The following is a 17,879-nucleotide window of genomic DNA, read 5'->3' on the forward strand; positions in this document are numbered from 1 at the left end:
AACCAATGACACCAGGGACATCCACTGCAGTCTGAATGAGAGAATATATATTTTAAAGAAATTCAGTTTTCTTCCTTCCAAATATATGCAATGAGCTATCATAATTTGTTTCCCCCTTCCTTCTTTCCTTCCTTCTTTCCTTCCTTCTTTCCTTCCTTCCTTCCTTCCTTCCTTCCTTCCTTCCTTCCTTCCTTCCTTCCTTCCTTCCTTCCTTCCTTCCCCATGCATTCAAAACTGTTGCCTAGAGGGTTTTATGATTAGGTGGACCATTGTAGGATACAGATAAGAATGGTTGATTAAGGTCATTTCAGTTATTTCTGTCATGGATGAAAGCTTCTGAAGGACTCTGACTGGGAATAAGGTATAGGGAGTGAAGAATGAAACCAGTTTGCTTTTCTTAGTCTTTAAACAACTCTCTGGAACTCCTATTTTATTTACATGTTTATTTTTTTCATTCTAAGAAGATAGGGAAAGGTCAGCTTCAGCTCAGCCAGTCTAATGATAATTAACTGGAAATAATATTTTCTGGATAAAACTGGTTTTGTAGACTGACTGAAATGATAGCTGACTTGAATTTGATATTTCTTAGCCAGAGCCATGTTATATATTTTTGTAGATTGCTCCCAAATTTCTACCATTCATAAATTATTCCATGATATTTGAATGCTGCCTCCACCATTTATTGGCTATTTAACTTTAGACAAGTGACATGACCTCCTTGAACGTCAGCTCATCTGTCAAATAGGGCTAATTATAATATCTCCCTCATAAGGTTATCATGAGGATATTACATAAACTAATACATGTAAAGGGCTTGAGACAGTGCCTGGTACTTAGTAAGTTCACAATATTTGTTTATTATTACCATTTTTATGGTACGAAATGAATTTCTTGGTAGGTCCAAGGTCTTTGGTTTCTCTTGGAACACATTTAGTGTGCTGGAATATCTATAGATATTCAAAGATGTTCTTGGGCATATATTTACCCTGTTGCATCAGTGATCCCTCCATTCACACAAACTCACCATTTTTTATCCTACCTCTGTATTTTTACTCATGTTCTTCCCTCTGCCTGGATTGCCTTTCTCTGATCTTATTATCCTTCAAGGGTCTTTTAAAATGCTACCTGCCCTGTGAAGTTTCTAGTTTAACCAGTTGGAATTAACTTTTCTTTCCATGGCCTAGACTCCAAAATTCTTTGGCTTGGAGATGGAAAGGCACTGCATTATCTGTACCTTCTCTGGTTTCTCATTTCTCATTGTATGTTTCAAACCTCAACCTAGTATACAAGGCCTTCCTCAGTTTGGCTCCCCTGTTTACCTCTCCTACATTGCATTGAGCTATTTTTCCTTTGCTCACTCTATTACAGGCCACATTAGCCTCCTTATCTTCATAGAGTAGATCACATTCTTTTCCATCTCGGAGGCTTTACACATGCTGTTTCTTCTCTTTGGAATGGCTTTTTACCAATTATTCACTTGGTTCACTCTTCTCTTTCTTCAGTCTCACTTCAAATGTTATTTCCTCTGAGATGTTTACTTGGCCATATCCAAGTCTGGTTCCTTTGCTATGTGTTCTTCCAGGTCTCTATGCTTACCCCTTTCTTGTCATATTTACCTGGAATTATTTGTTTAAAACCTATTTTCCAGCACACTGCAAGTGTCAAGAAGGCAGGCATCTTATGTGCCTTGTTATGTGCTGGAGTGCCTCTCACCATGCCTAATGCTTGGAAAACACTTAACATGTATTTGTTGACTGAATAAATCCAGTCCAGCCTCAATGTAGAGATGGAAATGGGGAGGCCCATTGAAAGAGAAGGATTTACTCAAAGTCACACAGAGAATCAGTGGTACAGAAAAGACTGTAACCTAGGTCTCCTGACTTTTGATGCAGTATTCTGTTCCATACATGCACTTCCACGATAGTACTTGTTTCTTGTACATGCTTGTGTATCACTCTGGCTTCTGGACTAGGCTGTAAATCCCTTGAGGGCAGGGACATCTTATACTTGTGTTGTCTAATGTAGAAGCTACTAGCTACAAGTGGCAATTGAACATTGGAAATATGGCTAGTCCATGTTTTGATTTACTGTAAGTGTAAAATACACACAATTCAAAGCATGTGAAATATTAACAATTTTTAAGATTGCTAATAAGTTAACATAACATTTTGGATGCATTGGGTTAAATAAAATATATTATCAAAATTACTTTCTTTCACCTATTTATTTTTCAAAATTTTAATGTGGCTACTAGAAAATTTGTGTCTCACATTATATTTCTGTTAGATCTATATTACTGCTTTGTTGTATATTTGTTTCCCCCTTGGTGCCAAGCACAAAGTTTTCCAGCCAGTAAGTACTCCACACACTCTTGTTGAATGAAGTTGAGCTGTAGTTGGTAGGTTACTTATCTTGCTGCCACCTATCTTGTCAATATCACAGGGTTTGTTGGGAATCTCACAGTGAACCTTCTGGCCCCAGGCCCAGATGTACATGAAGTTCTTCAGTCCTGACCTGGGGGTGCCCTCTATGTTGCATCAGCCTTTGGGTTTCCTTTCAGAGGAAGCCCCAGTGCAATCATATGCGCAGCAATAACCAGGGTTGTGGTGGAGTATGTGGACACTGGCCTCTTGCACAGGAAGTGGCTTCTGCTTTGCAATTGTCCCTGGGGCCTTTTCTTTACAGGCTTCCGATGGTAGGTGGGGGTAGGTGAGCAGGGAGATGAACTATGAACTCAAAATTGAGGGCGGCCTTCTCATTGTTTTCAGGGAGGTGAGGTAAGCTAAGGAATATGGGAACCTTGGACTAAGAGGTCTCCTTCATTTGGTTATGCACTGACACATTCATTTATTCAACTCAGAGTCTGGGGCAACTATTTCTTTCCTGGCCCTGTAAAGAAAGGAAGTGATCAGACACAATCTTTACTTTGGGAAGATCTTGATCTCCTGTGAGAGACCAACACATAAGTCTTCAGAGTGAACAGGATTTTAAGACTAGAGGTGGGCAAAGCAGGGAGCAACTAATTTAACTGGGAGAGGTGTGGTCACAGAATGCTTTCCAGAGGCAGTGGGCACTGTTATTTTCTCTCTCCATCCTTTAAGATCTAGCTAAAATCCTACTTTTCTAAGAACCTTTTAAAACACCACCATCTCTTAACCTCCTGCCTTGGGAGAATCACTCCTTTCTTACCCATATTTCTGATAACACTCTGTACCTTTGTCAAATCACTTGTCTCATATTATAGAAAGACATAGTTCCTTGGGTGCATGCCTGTGTCCCTCTCCCCTCTAGCCCAAGAATCCCTCAATATGATGTGATGGCTGAGGTTCAGACAGGCTGTGCATAATTTTTCAAGGGCATATAATTAATGAGTCACAGAGCTGAGTCTAAAAGCCAGGGGCTATAACCTAGGGTCTAAGACACAGGAAATCTGACTCAAAATTCAGTGTTCTTTTCATTCCAGCACTGAGTTAATAAATGAATATGTTTACAGTGTGGGACCTCAGCACTGATTGCCTGAGACCACATCCAACTCTCTTCTCCTTCATCTCCCTTTATAAGTATAGCGAACTCAAAGAGCATTCAAAATGTTAGACTCTGTGTCTTTCGGCTGGACAACAGACCTAAAGGAAAAGTCTCCTTTGTGCTATTGCTGCAAAATGGGCCCTTCCCAGCATACTTTGTGTTTATGAAGTAAAGAGGAACTCCAAGAAGTCCAATGCCCTTTGCTCTAATTCAGGCCTTTGGCATAGATGGCATGATTTGAAGGTGCTCCTGGCTCCTAATGCTCTTTCATGGATCTACTGTGAGGCCTAAAGTAGCCACCATTACTTACTATGTTAAGTGAAGACACTGTCTCCAGAAGGTCCCAGTTAAAAAGTCTTAACTGATAGATGAAAAAATAAAAAGCAGGTAGGTGAACTTAATGACTATGGTGTGAGTAGGGAGAAGGGGATCCTTCCGTAGGAAAGTGCCTACAGGACAAACCTGCCTCCAACTCAAGCTTTAGTCAGAAACCAAAAAGTAAAAGGAGCTCAGTTTTTCTAGCAGCCACATCTAGGGAAACTGGTCTCGAGGACTAAGCCAATACATTACTCTGGTAGAAGGAAGTTTTCTGCAGAGTACTGTGAGTGCAAGTGAATCCCTATCTTAGACTGTCTCTAGAGACTTTAGGCCCTACAACCATAGGAAAGCCCACAGTAAGGTGGGGTTGGGCAGGGATGGAGGGGGTTATAAAGGAACCAGGGAATGTTTGAGTTGGAAAGGCCATGAAGATCATACAGTCCAACCTCTGTTGGTTAAATGAAAAACCAAGGCTAAGGGAGGGAACAGAGTTGGCAGATCTGGGACAAGGACCCAGAACTCCTGGCTCCCAGGATATGTTTTTTTCTCTTGAACCTGAATGTATAAGACTGTATGTAGCTTGGATATATTATTCACTGGGGTTTGAGGACTTCCCAGGATTCTACTTCTGCTATGTAGAACAAGGACTGGACTTGGGCACTGCAATTGTTGAAGGTGATCCCAGAAGTATACCCTGAAAGCATTGCAGCAGTTGCCTCTTTCATCTGCCACATCATTAGGATTCATGATGTAGAGCACTGCATAAGGGGAATCCAGCATTTTCTTAGCTGTGAATGGGGACTGCCCAAAGATTGCAAAAATAAAGTGCTAAGAAGCCATTTACTTTCTTCTCATAACTTTCATGTCCCTAACAGTTAAGGGTCTGGCACCATTTTTTCCTTCTCAAGATCAATTGCTTTTCTCCCCCTCCTTGTAGTCAATGTGGGAGAGTAGAAAAAGCCTAACATGTGGAGCCAGAAAGACCTAAGTGCAGATATTCCCTTCTACATTATTTCCTAGGGATTTTTTTTTTGTCCTTAGGCAAGGCCCTTTACTTCTATGTGCCTCAGTTTCCTCACGTATAAATAAGGATAATGAAAATACCATACCACAGGGTTGTTGATTAAATGAGATAACAAATGTGAAGCACATACTAAGTTCTTTAATAAATGTGAATTTCCATCTTTTTTTCCTTTTGTAAGGCCCCTGGATGCCAGAATGTGACCTGTGGTCAGAGCTGTGCCAGCAGGGCCAGTTTCATAGGCATGTGACCTGCACAGTTTCATAGGGCCCTGTGCTTACAAAGAACCCACACTTGGCTTAATGTTCTGCTGTTGCCATCTTGAATTTTTTTTTTTTACAAGGAGATCCTCATTTTCATTTTGGACTGGGCCTTGCAAATTATGTAGCTATGCCAGGGGAGGTAAAAAAGGGTACTTCAGGACTAGGAGGCATTCTGATAGAGTGATGGGACATACAATTTGCAGTTGGTAGAAGTGATTCAAATTCCAGCTATGCCACTAATTTGCTGTTTGCTCTCAGGCAATTTCTCACATCCCTCAGTGGGTCAGTTTCTCAATTTTGATAATGGGGATTTTCATTTGATAATGTCTTAGCTCTGACATTCCAGGATTTCCTCATAGCTCAGGGGGAACCTCCCTGGCCCATACCCAGAGCCAGAGCACCCAGGGGTTTTTTGCTCTGACTCTTAATTTTGGGGAGCCAGTATCTATTGGAGGTTGGCTGGGAGTGAGCAGGAGCACGGCAGAGGGAACTGTTGCTGCAGTAGTGGACCCTTTCACAACAGCACTGTTTTGTCATTTTGCACCCAGATTTCCGTTGGCTAACCTCAGCCTTATCTTCCTCATTTCTGTTTCCTGTTGAAGACACCAAGGACCCTTCAAAACACACGACGTTCCTGCTCACAGCATAAAGCCCAGTTCCCTCCGGACTCTGCAATTTAGGCCATCACCAGGGAACCTGGGCCTCCTCTGCGACCAAGGCATCACTTCAGTAATAGGTATAGTATCCATTTGCCTTCTCTGCTTGGATTCCCAACATGGGGCCGGTCCATCTCATTTTCCTTTAACCCTCCTCAGGGATCCTGAGTCAAGGTGGGGGAAAAGAAGGTTCCCACTGGTCTTCTATCCTGGAACTTCTAATAGTGAGAAAGGAAGATGATATTTTCTCCCCAAATATGCTTTTTAGGAGATATACATATGGAAGTGGAATGTTCTCTGGAACCAGGAGTCAGAAAATTTGAGTAGCAGTGCTGGTTTTGCCATTTACCTACTGTGTTTCTTTGAGAAAGTCTTTTCTCCATTCTATGACTCACTTTTTTGGTCTCTGCTGTGAAGAAGAGGAGGGGAAGGACTAGATGGATAGTGTCCGGAGACTCTCAGTTTTTATATCCCTTTTTGATGGTTGTCATCTCTCTGTTGAGAAAGGGTATGAAAGTGATGCTGAGTAAATATCTCTGGATCGGGCTGAACAGGGGGCTGAACAATGCCTGATAAAACATCGAGACTGCCCTAGTACGAGAAGGTCCAACTGGCAAGTTGCAGGACAAGTCCTGCTGCTTGGTATGTTAGCCCTCCCAGGAGCAGAGGGCAAATGAGCATATTTTATATAGTGTGACCGACCAGGAGAAGACCTTTCGGAGCCTCCCATTATCACTTCATGTAGACTTCTTCTTCCTACGGATCTGGCCAACCTGTCTCAGCCAAACCTGCTTTTCTTATATACACTCTGTTGGAGAGGTATGGACTTGAACAGCAAGAGTGGAAATGAAACAGTTTTAGCTCTGCCACTGACTCCTTCCATTAATACTGGGGGGGTATGGTTTATAAGGCTCCTCAACATCTAGTGTACTAAGAAGGAATCTTTAGTCCCCTAAAAAATCTCTCTTCCTTTTTGATGAAGTCAGAAAGGGTATTCAGGAGGCTGTGGACACCTCCAGTTTACCCAGGTCTGCTCACTAGGGCTGGTAGCCAATGAAGGTGATGATAGAAAAAAGGAACCAGTCCAATTCTCTCTCCCCTGCCACTCTGAACTCAAAGTCTATTAATCAACTTCCTTTGCTGGCTTTCACCTACAGCTCCAGGGACTAAGCCACGGTGCCTGTGGGCTCCTATATGGGAGGCTCTGGAAAGCTCATTGAACACTTTCCTAACAACTCTGCCAGGTAAGTCTTCTTATTCTCATTTCCAGAGAACAAAACTGAGGCCCAAAGAAAAAATTTCCCAATGCCATGGTTGGCTAGTTGGTGCCCAAAGCAGCATTAGAATCCAAGATTGCATGATTCTTTCCGCTCATCCATATCTGTTGACAATGTTAATTGCTTTGGCTAAAAGAGCCACACTTCTGGGCTGCTGGAGATGGATTGGGTAGGTAGAGGGGAAAATGAAAGAATGGGAAAGACATTTTAGAGCCTTAGGTTTGAAGTCACTCCCAGATCTCAAATTAGAGGGGCATATCACCCCCTTACCAACACACATTCAACTAAGAGTTAAGATAATAAAAACACTGATTTTTTTTTTCCAGAAAGAGAAGTCCTCTGCCTTGTTTTAGCTGGACAGGGCCTTATGGTCTCCTGGGGTAGTTTTCTATTCCTGGTAACCCTGGAATGTTTGCTGCTTTTCATGCCAGTATTTAATATAGGTCAGCTACTTTCTCACAGATCAACTGCCACAGCTGGGAAGGAGGTGATTTTGACAAAGGCAACCTGGAATTTTTAACAACCTGGGTGTTGCCAAGGGAGTTCTCTCAGAAGTTCTAGGACTGACCATACTCATGGCAGCTTCCTTATTTCCCTGATGGCTGTGGGTTGAAGGATCCCAATTCCTCACTACCAAGTCCACTGCTTATCTTTTGCCTTACTTGTTTGCTGTGTCTCCCTTTTCCCAGAGAACAAGGAGGTAAAAGGACTGATGAGGAAAGCTGGATAACAATGGGTTGATATAGGGCAGAACCCTGAACTGTGAACAGCTTATAGTACCTTTAGCAATTCTCTTCCCCAATATGAACCTTTATTTCCTCATAACATGAGTGGGTGAGACTAGATGCTAGCTGCCATTCTTGAATCCTAATGATACAAAGGGACAATGTTAGGTAAGGCTGATGCTATCAGAAATTTCTGTTTTATCTGTCCTGACCTTGTTAAATCAATTGTCACTGGCCCTTGCCTTCTTTCTGGCAGAACAACCACCATTTTTTGAGCATTTGTTATGTACTTAATGCTGCATTAAGGATTTCACATACATTATCTCATGCCATTTCACTATAACTTATTAGGCAGGTTATATATATATATATATATATATATATATATATATATATATATATATATATATATATATATATATATATATTTTTTTTTTTTTAAGGTAGTATATTTATACCCATTTTGTGAATGTGGAAAACTGGAGCTCAGAGAGATGAAATGATTTATCCAAAGTTTCTCAGTTAAATAATGGCAGACCTAGGATTCAAGCCCATGTTTAACCTCAAAGTTTAAGTTCATATCCACAACCTGTAAGAACATTTTTTTAGAGGGTTGGGAAGTGGGGCCATGGACATTGACTCTGGGACCTGGTCCTTTCCTGAGGTCAGGGAGGCAGGACAATAACCAAATTACTCTCTCGATGCTGCATAGAGGATCCTACTGAAGCTTGGGGCCCTTAAAAATGTCATAACTATAAGACTCAGGCCTGAGGAACCCCCAGCTGAGTACTGGGGCCTCACCTACAGTCTCAACTGGGTGTTCCCTCCCTACCTTCAAGATCCCTTTTTTGGTTAGGAACCTTATGCCAGTTTTGCTCACTTCCCTATTCCTGTGCTTTGGCTAGTTCTTATAGCCTGTGCAGTTTCCTTGGGATTCAGGGTATGATTTCTTTCTCTCTCTTTTCTTCCAGGGCCACATCTCCTAGGAAGATATCTCCTCCCCACTGAAGCCCCTGGCCTGGCCTCCTGCAGTGCCACGCTCCGTGTATTTGACAAGCTGAGTTGGACACTCCATGTGGTAGAGTGTCAGTTTGTCAAATACCCCAAGTGCGGCACATGCCTAGCAGCTTCAGGCCAGGGCAGTTGGGGTACGACAAACAGACTACCAACTGGATAAAAGAACACATGCCAAACATCAACTAAGCTCACAAGTTATTTTTGGTGACTTTGAGGGAATGGAGCATTGTATCTGAGGGTACCAGTGGAAAAGTGAGACAGTGCTAGGAGCCATAGCCCTGGGCAGTGTCGATACATATAATGGGAGCCTGAGAGGGGTACAATAGTATTGAAAAGGTATTCAGGGCCCAGAGATTAAAGTGCTACTTGACTAATTATTTTCTTCCTTCATGTTCCCTTCCAGAGTCTCCCAGGAAGGACACTAGAATTCTTACACAAGCATCATGGCAGGTCTTAGAAACCCACTTTCCGGACACTCAGCCTAGGCTCCTAAATACACTTTGACCTTAGCCTATCTCTTTTTTTCCCCTCATGCCTTTCTCCTTCTGGGAACACCATCTCAATTTTTTTCTGCCTATCTAATTTTTTCCCATATGTCCTGGCCCAGCCAAAGTCCAGTCTTTCCAGGGACTTTTGAATGTCAACCTACACTGTTTTCTTCTTTATTCTCAAAGCACATCTTGCCTGGTTCCTTGCATGTACCCTTTTATCTCCTACTGCTGAATGACAGCCCTTCAATTGTTAGTGAACTTTCCCAGAGGATATTTTTTAATTGCCCACTAGATTGTGTGCTTCTAGAAGACAAGATTGTGTTTCCTTGATTGTTATCTCTCCATTCCATCTCTACCCCAGATCCCAGCATAATACTCTGGTTACAGAAAAAAACTTAATAAATGTTTACTGATTGATTGACTCTCCACTAGTCCATTAGCTTTGGGCCTTTGGGCCAAATGCCATCCAGGAATTTTGTGAGAAAAAAAAATTAAAGTGTAGTTGCTACAATGCTATAGGGTGTGCAAGGCAATAGCTAACATGAAGGGTTTTTCTTCCTCAGAAATAAGGTCAACGGCTGGAGGAGGAGGGCAAAACAGTGGCCAAATACATTTTGGAATTACTTGGTAACACAAAGTTATATAGGTGTTTTATCGCAGGGGTTTTCAGAGCCTTTAATATTCTAATGTTGCTTTGGAAATCTCTAACAGGGAGCTACAGAATGAAGCATTTCCATGACTATCTGAGTATGATTTTTTTTTCCCTCTGTAGGCCATCTCCTGGGTCTGCTGTTCCATGGAACAAACTTTGGAAAACTGCTCTAGAGGAATTTCATTCTTTTTCTCTTCTAGAGATCTCCTCTTTTTACTCCTCTACTTTCCCCTGACCAGCCACCTGCCTAAGTCAGTTCCTATGTTATCATCCCATTTTTGTTTAGCTTATCCTGAAGTTTTGCAGGTAGCCTAATACCTAGGACTATTTACTGGCTTGTCTTAGATGAAAAAAAAATATCAGTTTTGAGGCACAGATGATCTCCAGAAGTTTCCTTTTGCAATGAATATATTCTCCTAGGAGTTCACAGCCCTGACATCTGGTCTCTGTTCCACAACTGACTTCATATGTTTGACTTTAGACAAGTCACTGTTTATCTCTGGGCTTCATTTCCTTATCTGTAATATGTGAGAATTAAAATCAGCAATCTCTAAACTCTCTAAGACAAGAGACTCTGAGATATCCCTGGGAGCCCATAGCTTCTATGATGGAGGTGGTCCCTGGATTTGGGGGCTCCTTTTACCAATGGACATGCAACTAGGATTCTCTTCTCAACCTCAGTAATTCCTTTCTCTAAGGGTAGTAGGAATAAATAATGACTTTTTTCAAAGACTGTGGGGTCTGGACACAAAGCTGTTTCATGAAGGAAGCTGAGGTTTCCACTGGGTGGGGGCCCTATTTCAGAGGATTATAAGCATGATGGGGAAGAAGGAATTGCTTTTTACATGAGCTATGTGAAGCTGGTATAAGAGAAATGCTGAGGTTTTGACCATGGACTTGGAAGGTTGGTGGTGGTAAAGTGGAGGACTTTTTCTCATACAATTTTGTGTACTATTTTGACTTCCATAATCATCTCAAAGGGGAGCAGCTCCTGGTGAAACCTTAGTTGGCCTTGGGGCTGTATTGGAAACAAATGTGGCAACATGTTAGCCTCCATGAAGAATGAAGAAGCTGATTTAACATGAACTACCAGTACATGAAGGAGCAGAGCAGTGTTGTCTTGACCCAGGACAGGCCCTCACAAAAGAGACCAATTTAAAGGTGTATGCATGCACGCACGCACACACACACACACACACACACACTCACTCACACTTCTATTCCCCATTCCTGCTTGAGGAGAAAGCATTCCTTGCTCTTAACTCCATCCTGCATTTAAGAAGGGACAAGGAGATAGGGATGACCTATGGAGAATACAACTATTCCAAAGATTTTTGGATTCCAGGAGGTGGAAATCCTTGAGCGTGACGCACCCATACTTTGTAAAGAAGGGGATGGGATCTCTTTATCTCTGCATCTATCATCTTCTGAGATAGAATAAGGGCTCCATTTCTTCGGTTTCCAATTGACCTGGGAAGAATCATCCAGGTGGAACTGGCAGGATGATTGGAAAGGGAATAATGGAAGGCAGTTGAGGACTCTTTTACCAAAGATTTATTGTGTTCCAGCTGGGTCCAGCTCTGAAGTGATGTAAAGGTGGCATGTGTGGGAAGGAGAAAGACCAAAAAAAGCAAAGGTGCTATCCATACTCCCAGGGTCCCAATCATCACAACTAGTCTTACTTTAATCACTCTTGGTAGGTCCTTGAGAGAAGACCAATACAAACAAGGTTGCTATTATGATTAGATATTTATTGAGCACTAAAAGAATATCAGAGCACTAGACTCACAGTATAGGAGCAGAACTGAACCCTGGCCTGTTACATAATAATCTCAATTAAAAGCTATCTGATGCTGTAGAAAGGGAAATGATTCTGGACACAACTGATCCCCTGAGCTAGCAGAGCTGAGCCTTCCTCTAGTCTTCTGGTGACAAGAGACCAAAGTTAAGTGGTGTGTGGAGACATGATGACCAAGTCCTTGTGCTACGGGCACTTCCCTCTGGTGTTTGGAGAGAAGCAGCAGAAACCCCAGGCAGGGATAATAGAAAGTCTCAGGGCCTCACCTATAAGTATGCTTGCTCGAGTGCATATGGCAACTTCTTCAGCAAAGCCAGTCACTCATAGGGATCCCACTGCAGGCAGGGAAGACATGTTGGGCTATCCAGGAAGAGAGGTAATGGGGAAGAGGGCTATGCAGAAGGCAGGGACTAAAAAAGCAATTATGTCAGTAGACCCTGGCTTAGTAGGGCAGTTTTAGCACACATTCTTGTCCTTGGCGGCCAGCAACTCATAATCCAGGGGCACTGTGTGCAGCAGGCGAGTGTAGTCACTGTTTATCTGGGCGATGATCTAGTAGTCCTGGTCCAGGCAAGGTTCATCAGAGCAGTCGTTGCTCAGAGTCCAGGAAGCTGGCTCTTCACTGGAGCAGCCACTTGCGAAGATGTCCACCCTCATGGTTTCACCAGAGTCATTGGCTTCCCTGGCATGCACACTGTGGCCCAAGAACACACCACCCATATGAGGGACTTGAAGCTGGGACCCTGGTTTCCCACTCTTCTGCCCCAATCCTTGCCAACTGACCCTCAGGTTCTTGTCACTCAGAGAGTCTGGGAACAGAGGGCTGGTGGATCTGAATTACCCTGTGTATTTGGTGGGCTAGGACAGAACCTCAGTAGGTACTTAAGAGAGGGAAGAAAGCTGTACCCTGACCCTGAAAGCCTTTGGGCTTAGGATTGTGCCTGTGCCAACCCTCCTCTCTTCCATGCCACTGATCTACAGAATTGAGGGCAGGGAAAGGGTCAGAAGATGGATGAGGAGAGGCTCTCTTACCTGGCCACTTCATAGACATTCTCTAGAAAAGAAGGAGAAATCAGGTCAGAAGTCTCCATGGGCAGTGGACAAGGGCCAAGTGTGGATCCTAAGTACCAGTCAAAAGGTGAGGGAAGGGGAAATATAAAAGGGGATCTCAATATGTTCAGGTTTCCAACAACTGGGAAGTATTGGAAAGGTGAGTTGCAACACAGGGATGTAGAATTCTCAGGGAAAGGAAGAGGAAGCACACTTGGTAATTGTCGTCTTTAGCATATTCTGACTCAGGACACTGGGCTGGAGCAGTTGCTTAATGTGGTGAAGGGAGGAACACTGAAAGTGGATCCACACCCAATCCAGGAATCTTGCCAAAGATCCCCAGGAAGTCCTTGTGGGAAACTTGGCAGCCAGGCCAGAGCCTAGGTAGAAAGGGCTGAATTTGTCTGATGTCAGAGACCATGGCCTAAGCCATTCCCAAAAGCACTCATCCCCACCCTGCACCCAGGAAAGGTCCTGGAATAAGTCACCATTGCCCCCTTGTGGAAAAGTATCTACATTCCATACAGTCTTACAGGCTTTATAGCCTGGTACAAAGATGAATGTCTCTTGGTACTGTCCTATAGGGGCTTATAATCTTTCAGGGATGCAATTGGGAATGTATACATTACATTACAAAAAAGCAAAAATGGCATGCTGCAGCAGGCCTTCTGCCTTGTGACAGAGTCTTGTATTTCCACATATTATCTCTTCTATTGGCTGGGTAGCTTCAATACTTCAGGGATTGTGTCTTTTTCATTTTTATATGCCTAGCACCTGGCAAGTAGTAGGCACCCAGTAACTACATGTTGAGCTGAATTGATGCCCCAAGACTGCCTCCCTTATAGAGAGGTAGAAAACAGGAATTCTGGGAAGGGAATCCAGGAAGGGTAAAAGTATAAAGGTATGAGGTGTACAGCCTATTTGCCTGTGTGATTTCAGTGACTAGAAATTAAACTAGGTATGAGGGAGTGGTGGGGTAGAGAAGATAAGTTAAAGCCAAGTCGTAGAGGGCCTTTAATGGAATGCTACATTATGACCCCTATTCCCTGGGCCACGGGGAGCCCTGGAAGGTTTTTGAGAGGGAAACAATCTAATATGGTTACAGTTTATACACAGTTCCATTGAGACTATGATGAATGTTTTACTTTTAGTAGTCCTGGGATTTGTGGGTACTTGAGATATCTCCACTTCCAAGTTTAGCCTCATGGTTCATAGCCATGCTAACTGGTCAAGACCAGAGCTGATACTTGAGACCCAGAAAAAGGAGATATTCAAGGCTCCCTTCTCTTCTTTGGTTGGAGAGACCCATGTGGAAACCAGGATATTTGAGAGTAAGAGCAGCTGCAGTGGAATAGATACACCAATGCAACGTAAAACAGCTAGTATAACAGACATTGAATTGTACTAGATTTTACTTAGAAATCAACATGTAATTTTTTTTCTCTGTTGGCTCACAGTTGTTAAATGGCCCTGAGAGCTGCCCTTTCATCATGTCAATCCACTGCTTTAAAAAATTTGGTGATTTTTAATGCTTTTGCAAGGCATAGAGAAGAAAAATCCAAATTTCTTAGCCTTCATTCAAGACCTTCTATATCAGGAATTAACTTTCCTTTTCCCCTGTATTTCCTCATTGCTCTGTTACATGAATTTTTTTCATTGATGATCCCACTCACAGTCATCTTTTAAGTGTTTACACCTTCACTCATACAGTTCCTCCTTTGTGGAATACTACCCCTGCCCAAATTGTTTTCATCCTCCAAGTACTGGTCATCGTCCTACCTTCTTCTGAAAACCCTTGCTAATTACTCTAATCTTAACTTACTCCCCTTCCCTCTGGATCCTTTTAGCATTGATTGTTTTCTCCAGACTCTGAGTCCATAGCCTTTATTCCTATGTATCATTATTGATAAACTCCATGCGTCTACATTGAATCCCCGGAATAAATTGTAAGCAACTTGAGGCCAAGGACTGTGACTTCTTCTTCTCTTGCATCCTCATTAGACAACCCATTACAAAGATGGCTGCACTGGGTAGGGTATCAGAGATCTGTAAATTAAGTTTCATAACTTAATTTACAGTATTATCATTGTATTATCATTGTTGGCTTGCATGTCTGTCATCATGCACCCCTACCTTCACTCCCAAACTAGGCTGGGAGCTCTTTGAGGTCTTTAACACAGTTTCTGATACAGAGTTTATGCTCAACTATACTGCCAAAATGAATGAAAGAGCAAGAGTCACCCTGTCATACTCATCACTCACCCTGTTGTGATGTTTTCCGGCACAGCATGATATAAGCCATGGTGAAGACCACCATACAGCACAAGGAGATGATGAGAATGATGGCAAAGATAGGCAGGCCCTTTCCTAGAAGGCAAAACAAGGTCAAGTGGTATCTTGTTGAAAATCAGTCCAGCAACAGAGACCCAAATGATCAGCCCAGACCAGCCCACACCTCTTTCTTTTCCATTTTCTACCTTCTCCTAAATTTCTTAGCTATCCAGAGAGGCAAACAAAACCCCAGGCCCATGACAAAGACTTGAGAGAAGCTAGAGACTCCATGTATAAACAAGTTCTTCTGAACACACTGATTGATGGCTGATTGGCCTGGGCATTTGAACTAGTCCTCTGTGCTTTTCATGGGACAAAGACAAGAGATATTTACCTCTTAGAAGAAAGTAGTACCCTGATTTCCCAGCTTCACAAAAATGTTACCTTATTCAGATTCTGGTCAATTACTTCTAACCACAGGGTTCTTTTCTTCACATTCTATGTCCAAGTACCCAGGTTACTTTTTTGTCAAAACATATTTCCTCTAAGTCTCCTGCGTTATCTATTCCAATCATGTCTACAAGATGAAGGAAAGCACTAGACTCGGCTTCCAGTCCTGGATATGTTATTTACTTGTTGTATTGCTGTGGTAGGCAGAATAATGGTCCTTCAAAGATGTTCATATCTAAATTCCCAGAACCTGTACATTAGTTTACACTGTAAGGAGGAATTAAGGTTGCTGATAGATTTAAGGTTGCTAATTAGCTGACATTGAGATGGGGAGATTATATTGAATTATCTGAGTGGGCTCAATATAATCACAAGGGTCCTCTGAAAGTGGAAAAGGGAAACACAAGAGGAGGTAAGAGTCAGAGAAAGATTTAGGGAAACGGCATTGCTGGTTTTGAAAATGGTGGGAGGGAAGGGGCCAAGAACCAAGGAATGTGGGTAGTCTTTAGAAGCTAGGAAGGGCAAAGAAACTGATTCTCCCCCAAAGTCTCCAGAAAGAATACAGTCCTGCTAACACTTGATTTTAAGCCAGTGTGTCAGACTTCATTTGTGTTATTTTATACATTTGTGTTATTTTAATACATTTGTGTTATTTTAAGGCATTAAGGTTGGGGTAATTTTTATAGCACTCATAGAAAAATAAATACAGTGACCTTAATCAAATTCTTGACTGGGCCTTAATTTCCCCATAATATCAATGAAAAGATTGGATGATGTTTAATGTACTGTAAGTACAATATTCTAAATCCAGGAGGCAAAATCAGCAAATAAAGAGGGAAAGGAATTCCAGTGCCCTTACGATTTGCTGTTGCAACTGGCTTTGTTTTCACAAGACCCCAAAATATTCTGTCTTAGAAATCTGGCATTTGTGGTCTTCAGAGCTCTGGTTGGAGCTGAGATAACCCAAGCTATAAACTGATGCAGATCAAGAAAATCTTCCCCCATGGAGGAAGTCAAGTAGTGAAAAACTTGATAGAGGATGGAGGGCACAGACCCAACATCTGAGAATTTCCATTCCTCCCAGGGTTATCTTCTCATTTTCCCAAGCCAATTCTTCAATATTTATCTTCTAATCTCAATTCTTTTATCAGATGTTGCTCTGGGAGAGGCACAGAGTTATAGAAACCTTTAAGACAAAGGTGGCAATGCAAAGGTGGCCCACAAAACAAATTTGGGCTGTGTACAGAGACATCCATGAAGCTCTGCAACCAGGAGGGGAGAAGTACAAGAGTATTAATAAGTCCACCATCAATGATATACAGTACATCCATAGGAGGAGATAAGGAGTGATAATCATCAAACCAACCAATCAAAACAGATACCTACTATAGATCTGGAATTTTAGAGGTCTCCTGCGATACTAGGCATTAACATGTTTTGCTTAAGGACCACGGGGTGATTTGGAGAGTTCTGAAGGATAAACAAGGGCAGTCCAAGTGACAATGGGGGCTTGGTGGATAAAGAAAGCATCTAATTATCTACTAATATAAGAGTATTTTATTTTAACCATCAATGAAGTCACACTAGTGCATGCCAGCTGACTATCAGTTCCAGGTGAAACATAAAAGAGCTTCCCTTTGGGGTTTGGATCACTGAGACCATGACTTAGGAATCCTTGAAACTTTGGAAGAATCAGAAGTCAGTTGCAAGCTTGTTGGTGAGCCTTGGTAAAGAGCTCGAGAAATGAGGCCCTGCCATTACTCTTACTTGGCCAAATGCCCATCTTCTTAGGAGAGCTGGCTGAAGTCATGGTGCCATTCCTATTTTTGCTTAGAATGTTTGTGAAGTATATTACTATGGCAACAGAGAACCAGCTAAGAACAGATCTATCACTTCCCTTAACTCCTCTCTGACTTTGCTCATCCCTGGATCTGTGTCTCTCTCTGTATCCATTCCACCCACCCCACTCATCTCCAGTGCCTTTGTGCATAGCAGTTAGTAGTTGCAGAGTTGAATGCTAGAAAAGTAGATATAGTGAGAAGTTTCAGTAGCAAAGTTTAGAGCCAAAAAGGAAGTTGTGAAATTACTTTTACCTGGCACAGCACTGGTCTCCCCAAGGTAGTCATCGACTTCAGTAGTCCAGCCCCAGGATGAATTCACTGTAAATGTTGTTATGACAGCAGGGTATTAGGATTAGAGGCTCCTCTTCCAGCAAGGAGATGTGATGTGCAGAGCGACTACAGAGTTTGGGATCATTGTCTGGGCTTCTGTGCTGAGCTTTCCAGAATTCCTGGCCATGTCATTGACAAATAGTACTATGATGTGAACTATCTTAGTTTGTTACTGTTGAGTGTTGGAAGAAGGC

The 17,879-nt window shown here is 42.4% G+C and overlaps 1 protein-coding gene across 11 annotated transcripts in view; it reads right to left on the reverse strand.

Annotated features, from left to right (window-relative positions):
* Window positions 1-4,984: 4,984 nt before the first annotated feature.
* VSIG4 (V-set and immunoglobulin domain containing 4) overlaps window positions 4,985-17,879 on the reverse strand; it is a 68,066-nt gene continuing 55,171 nt past the window's right edge. For 4 of the 11 annotated variants that reach the window (XM_081042416.1, XM_081042411.1, XM_081042409.1 and 1 more), the window contains 4 exons: window positions 17,608-17,673; window positions 15,056-15,160; window positions 12,776-12,797; window positions 11,482-12,437 (listed from right to left, as the gene is read on the reverse strand). In XM_081042416.1, coding sequence (XP_080898542.1) covers window positions 12,296-12,437; window positions 12,776-12,797; window positions 15,056-15,160; window positions 17,608-17,673 — 335 coding nt within the window. In that variant the 3' untranslated portion in view covers window positions 11,482-12,295. Of the gene's footprint in view, window positions 6,279-11,481; window positions 12,438-12,775; window positions 12,864-15,055; window positions 15,161-17,607; window positions 17,674-17,879 lie in introns of those variants that run through there. The other 7 variants (XM_081042410.1, XM_081042415.1, XM_081042414.1 and 4 more) reach the window with 4 other exon arrangements.

This window comes from Rhinolophus hipposideros (assembly GCF_964194185.1).
Source record: "Rhinolophus hipposideros genome assembly, chromosome: X".
NCBI lineage: Eukaryota > Metazoa > Chordata > Mammalia > Chiroptera > Rhinolophidae > Rhinolophus > Rhinolophus hipposideros.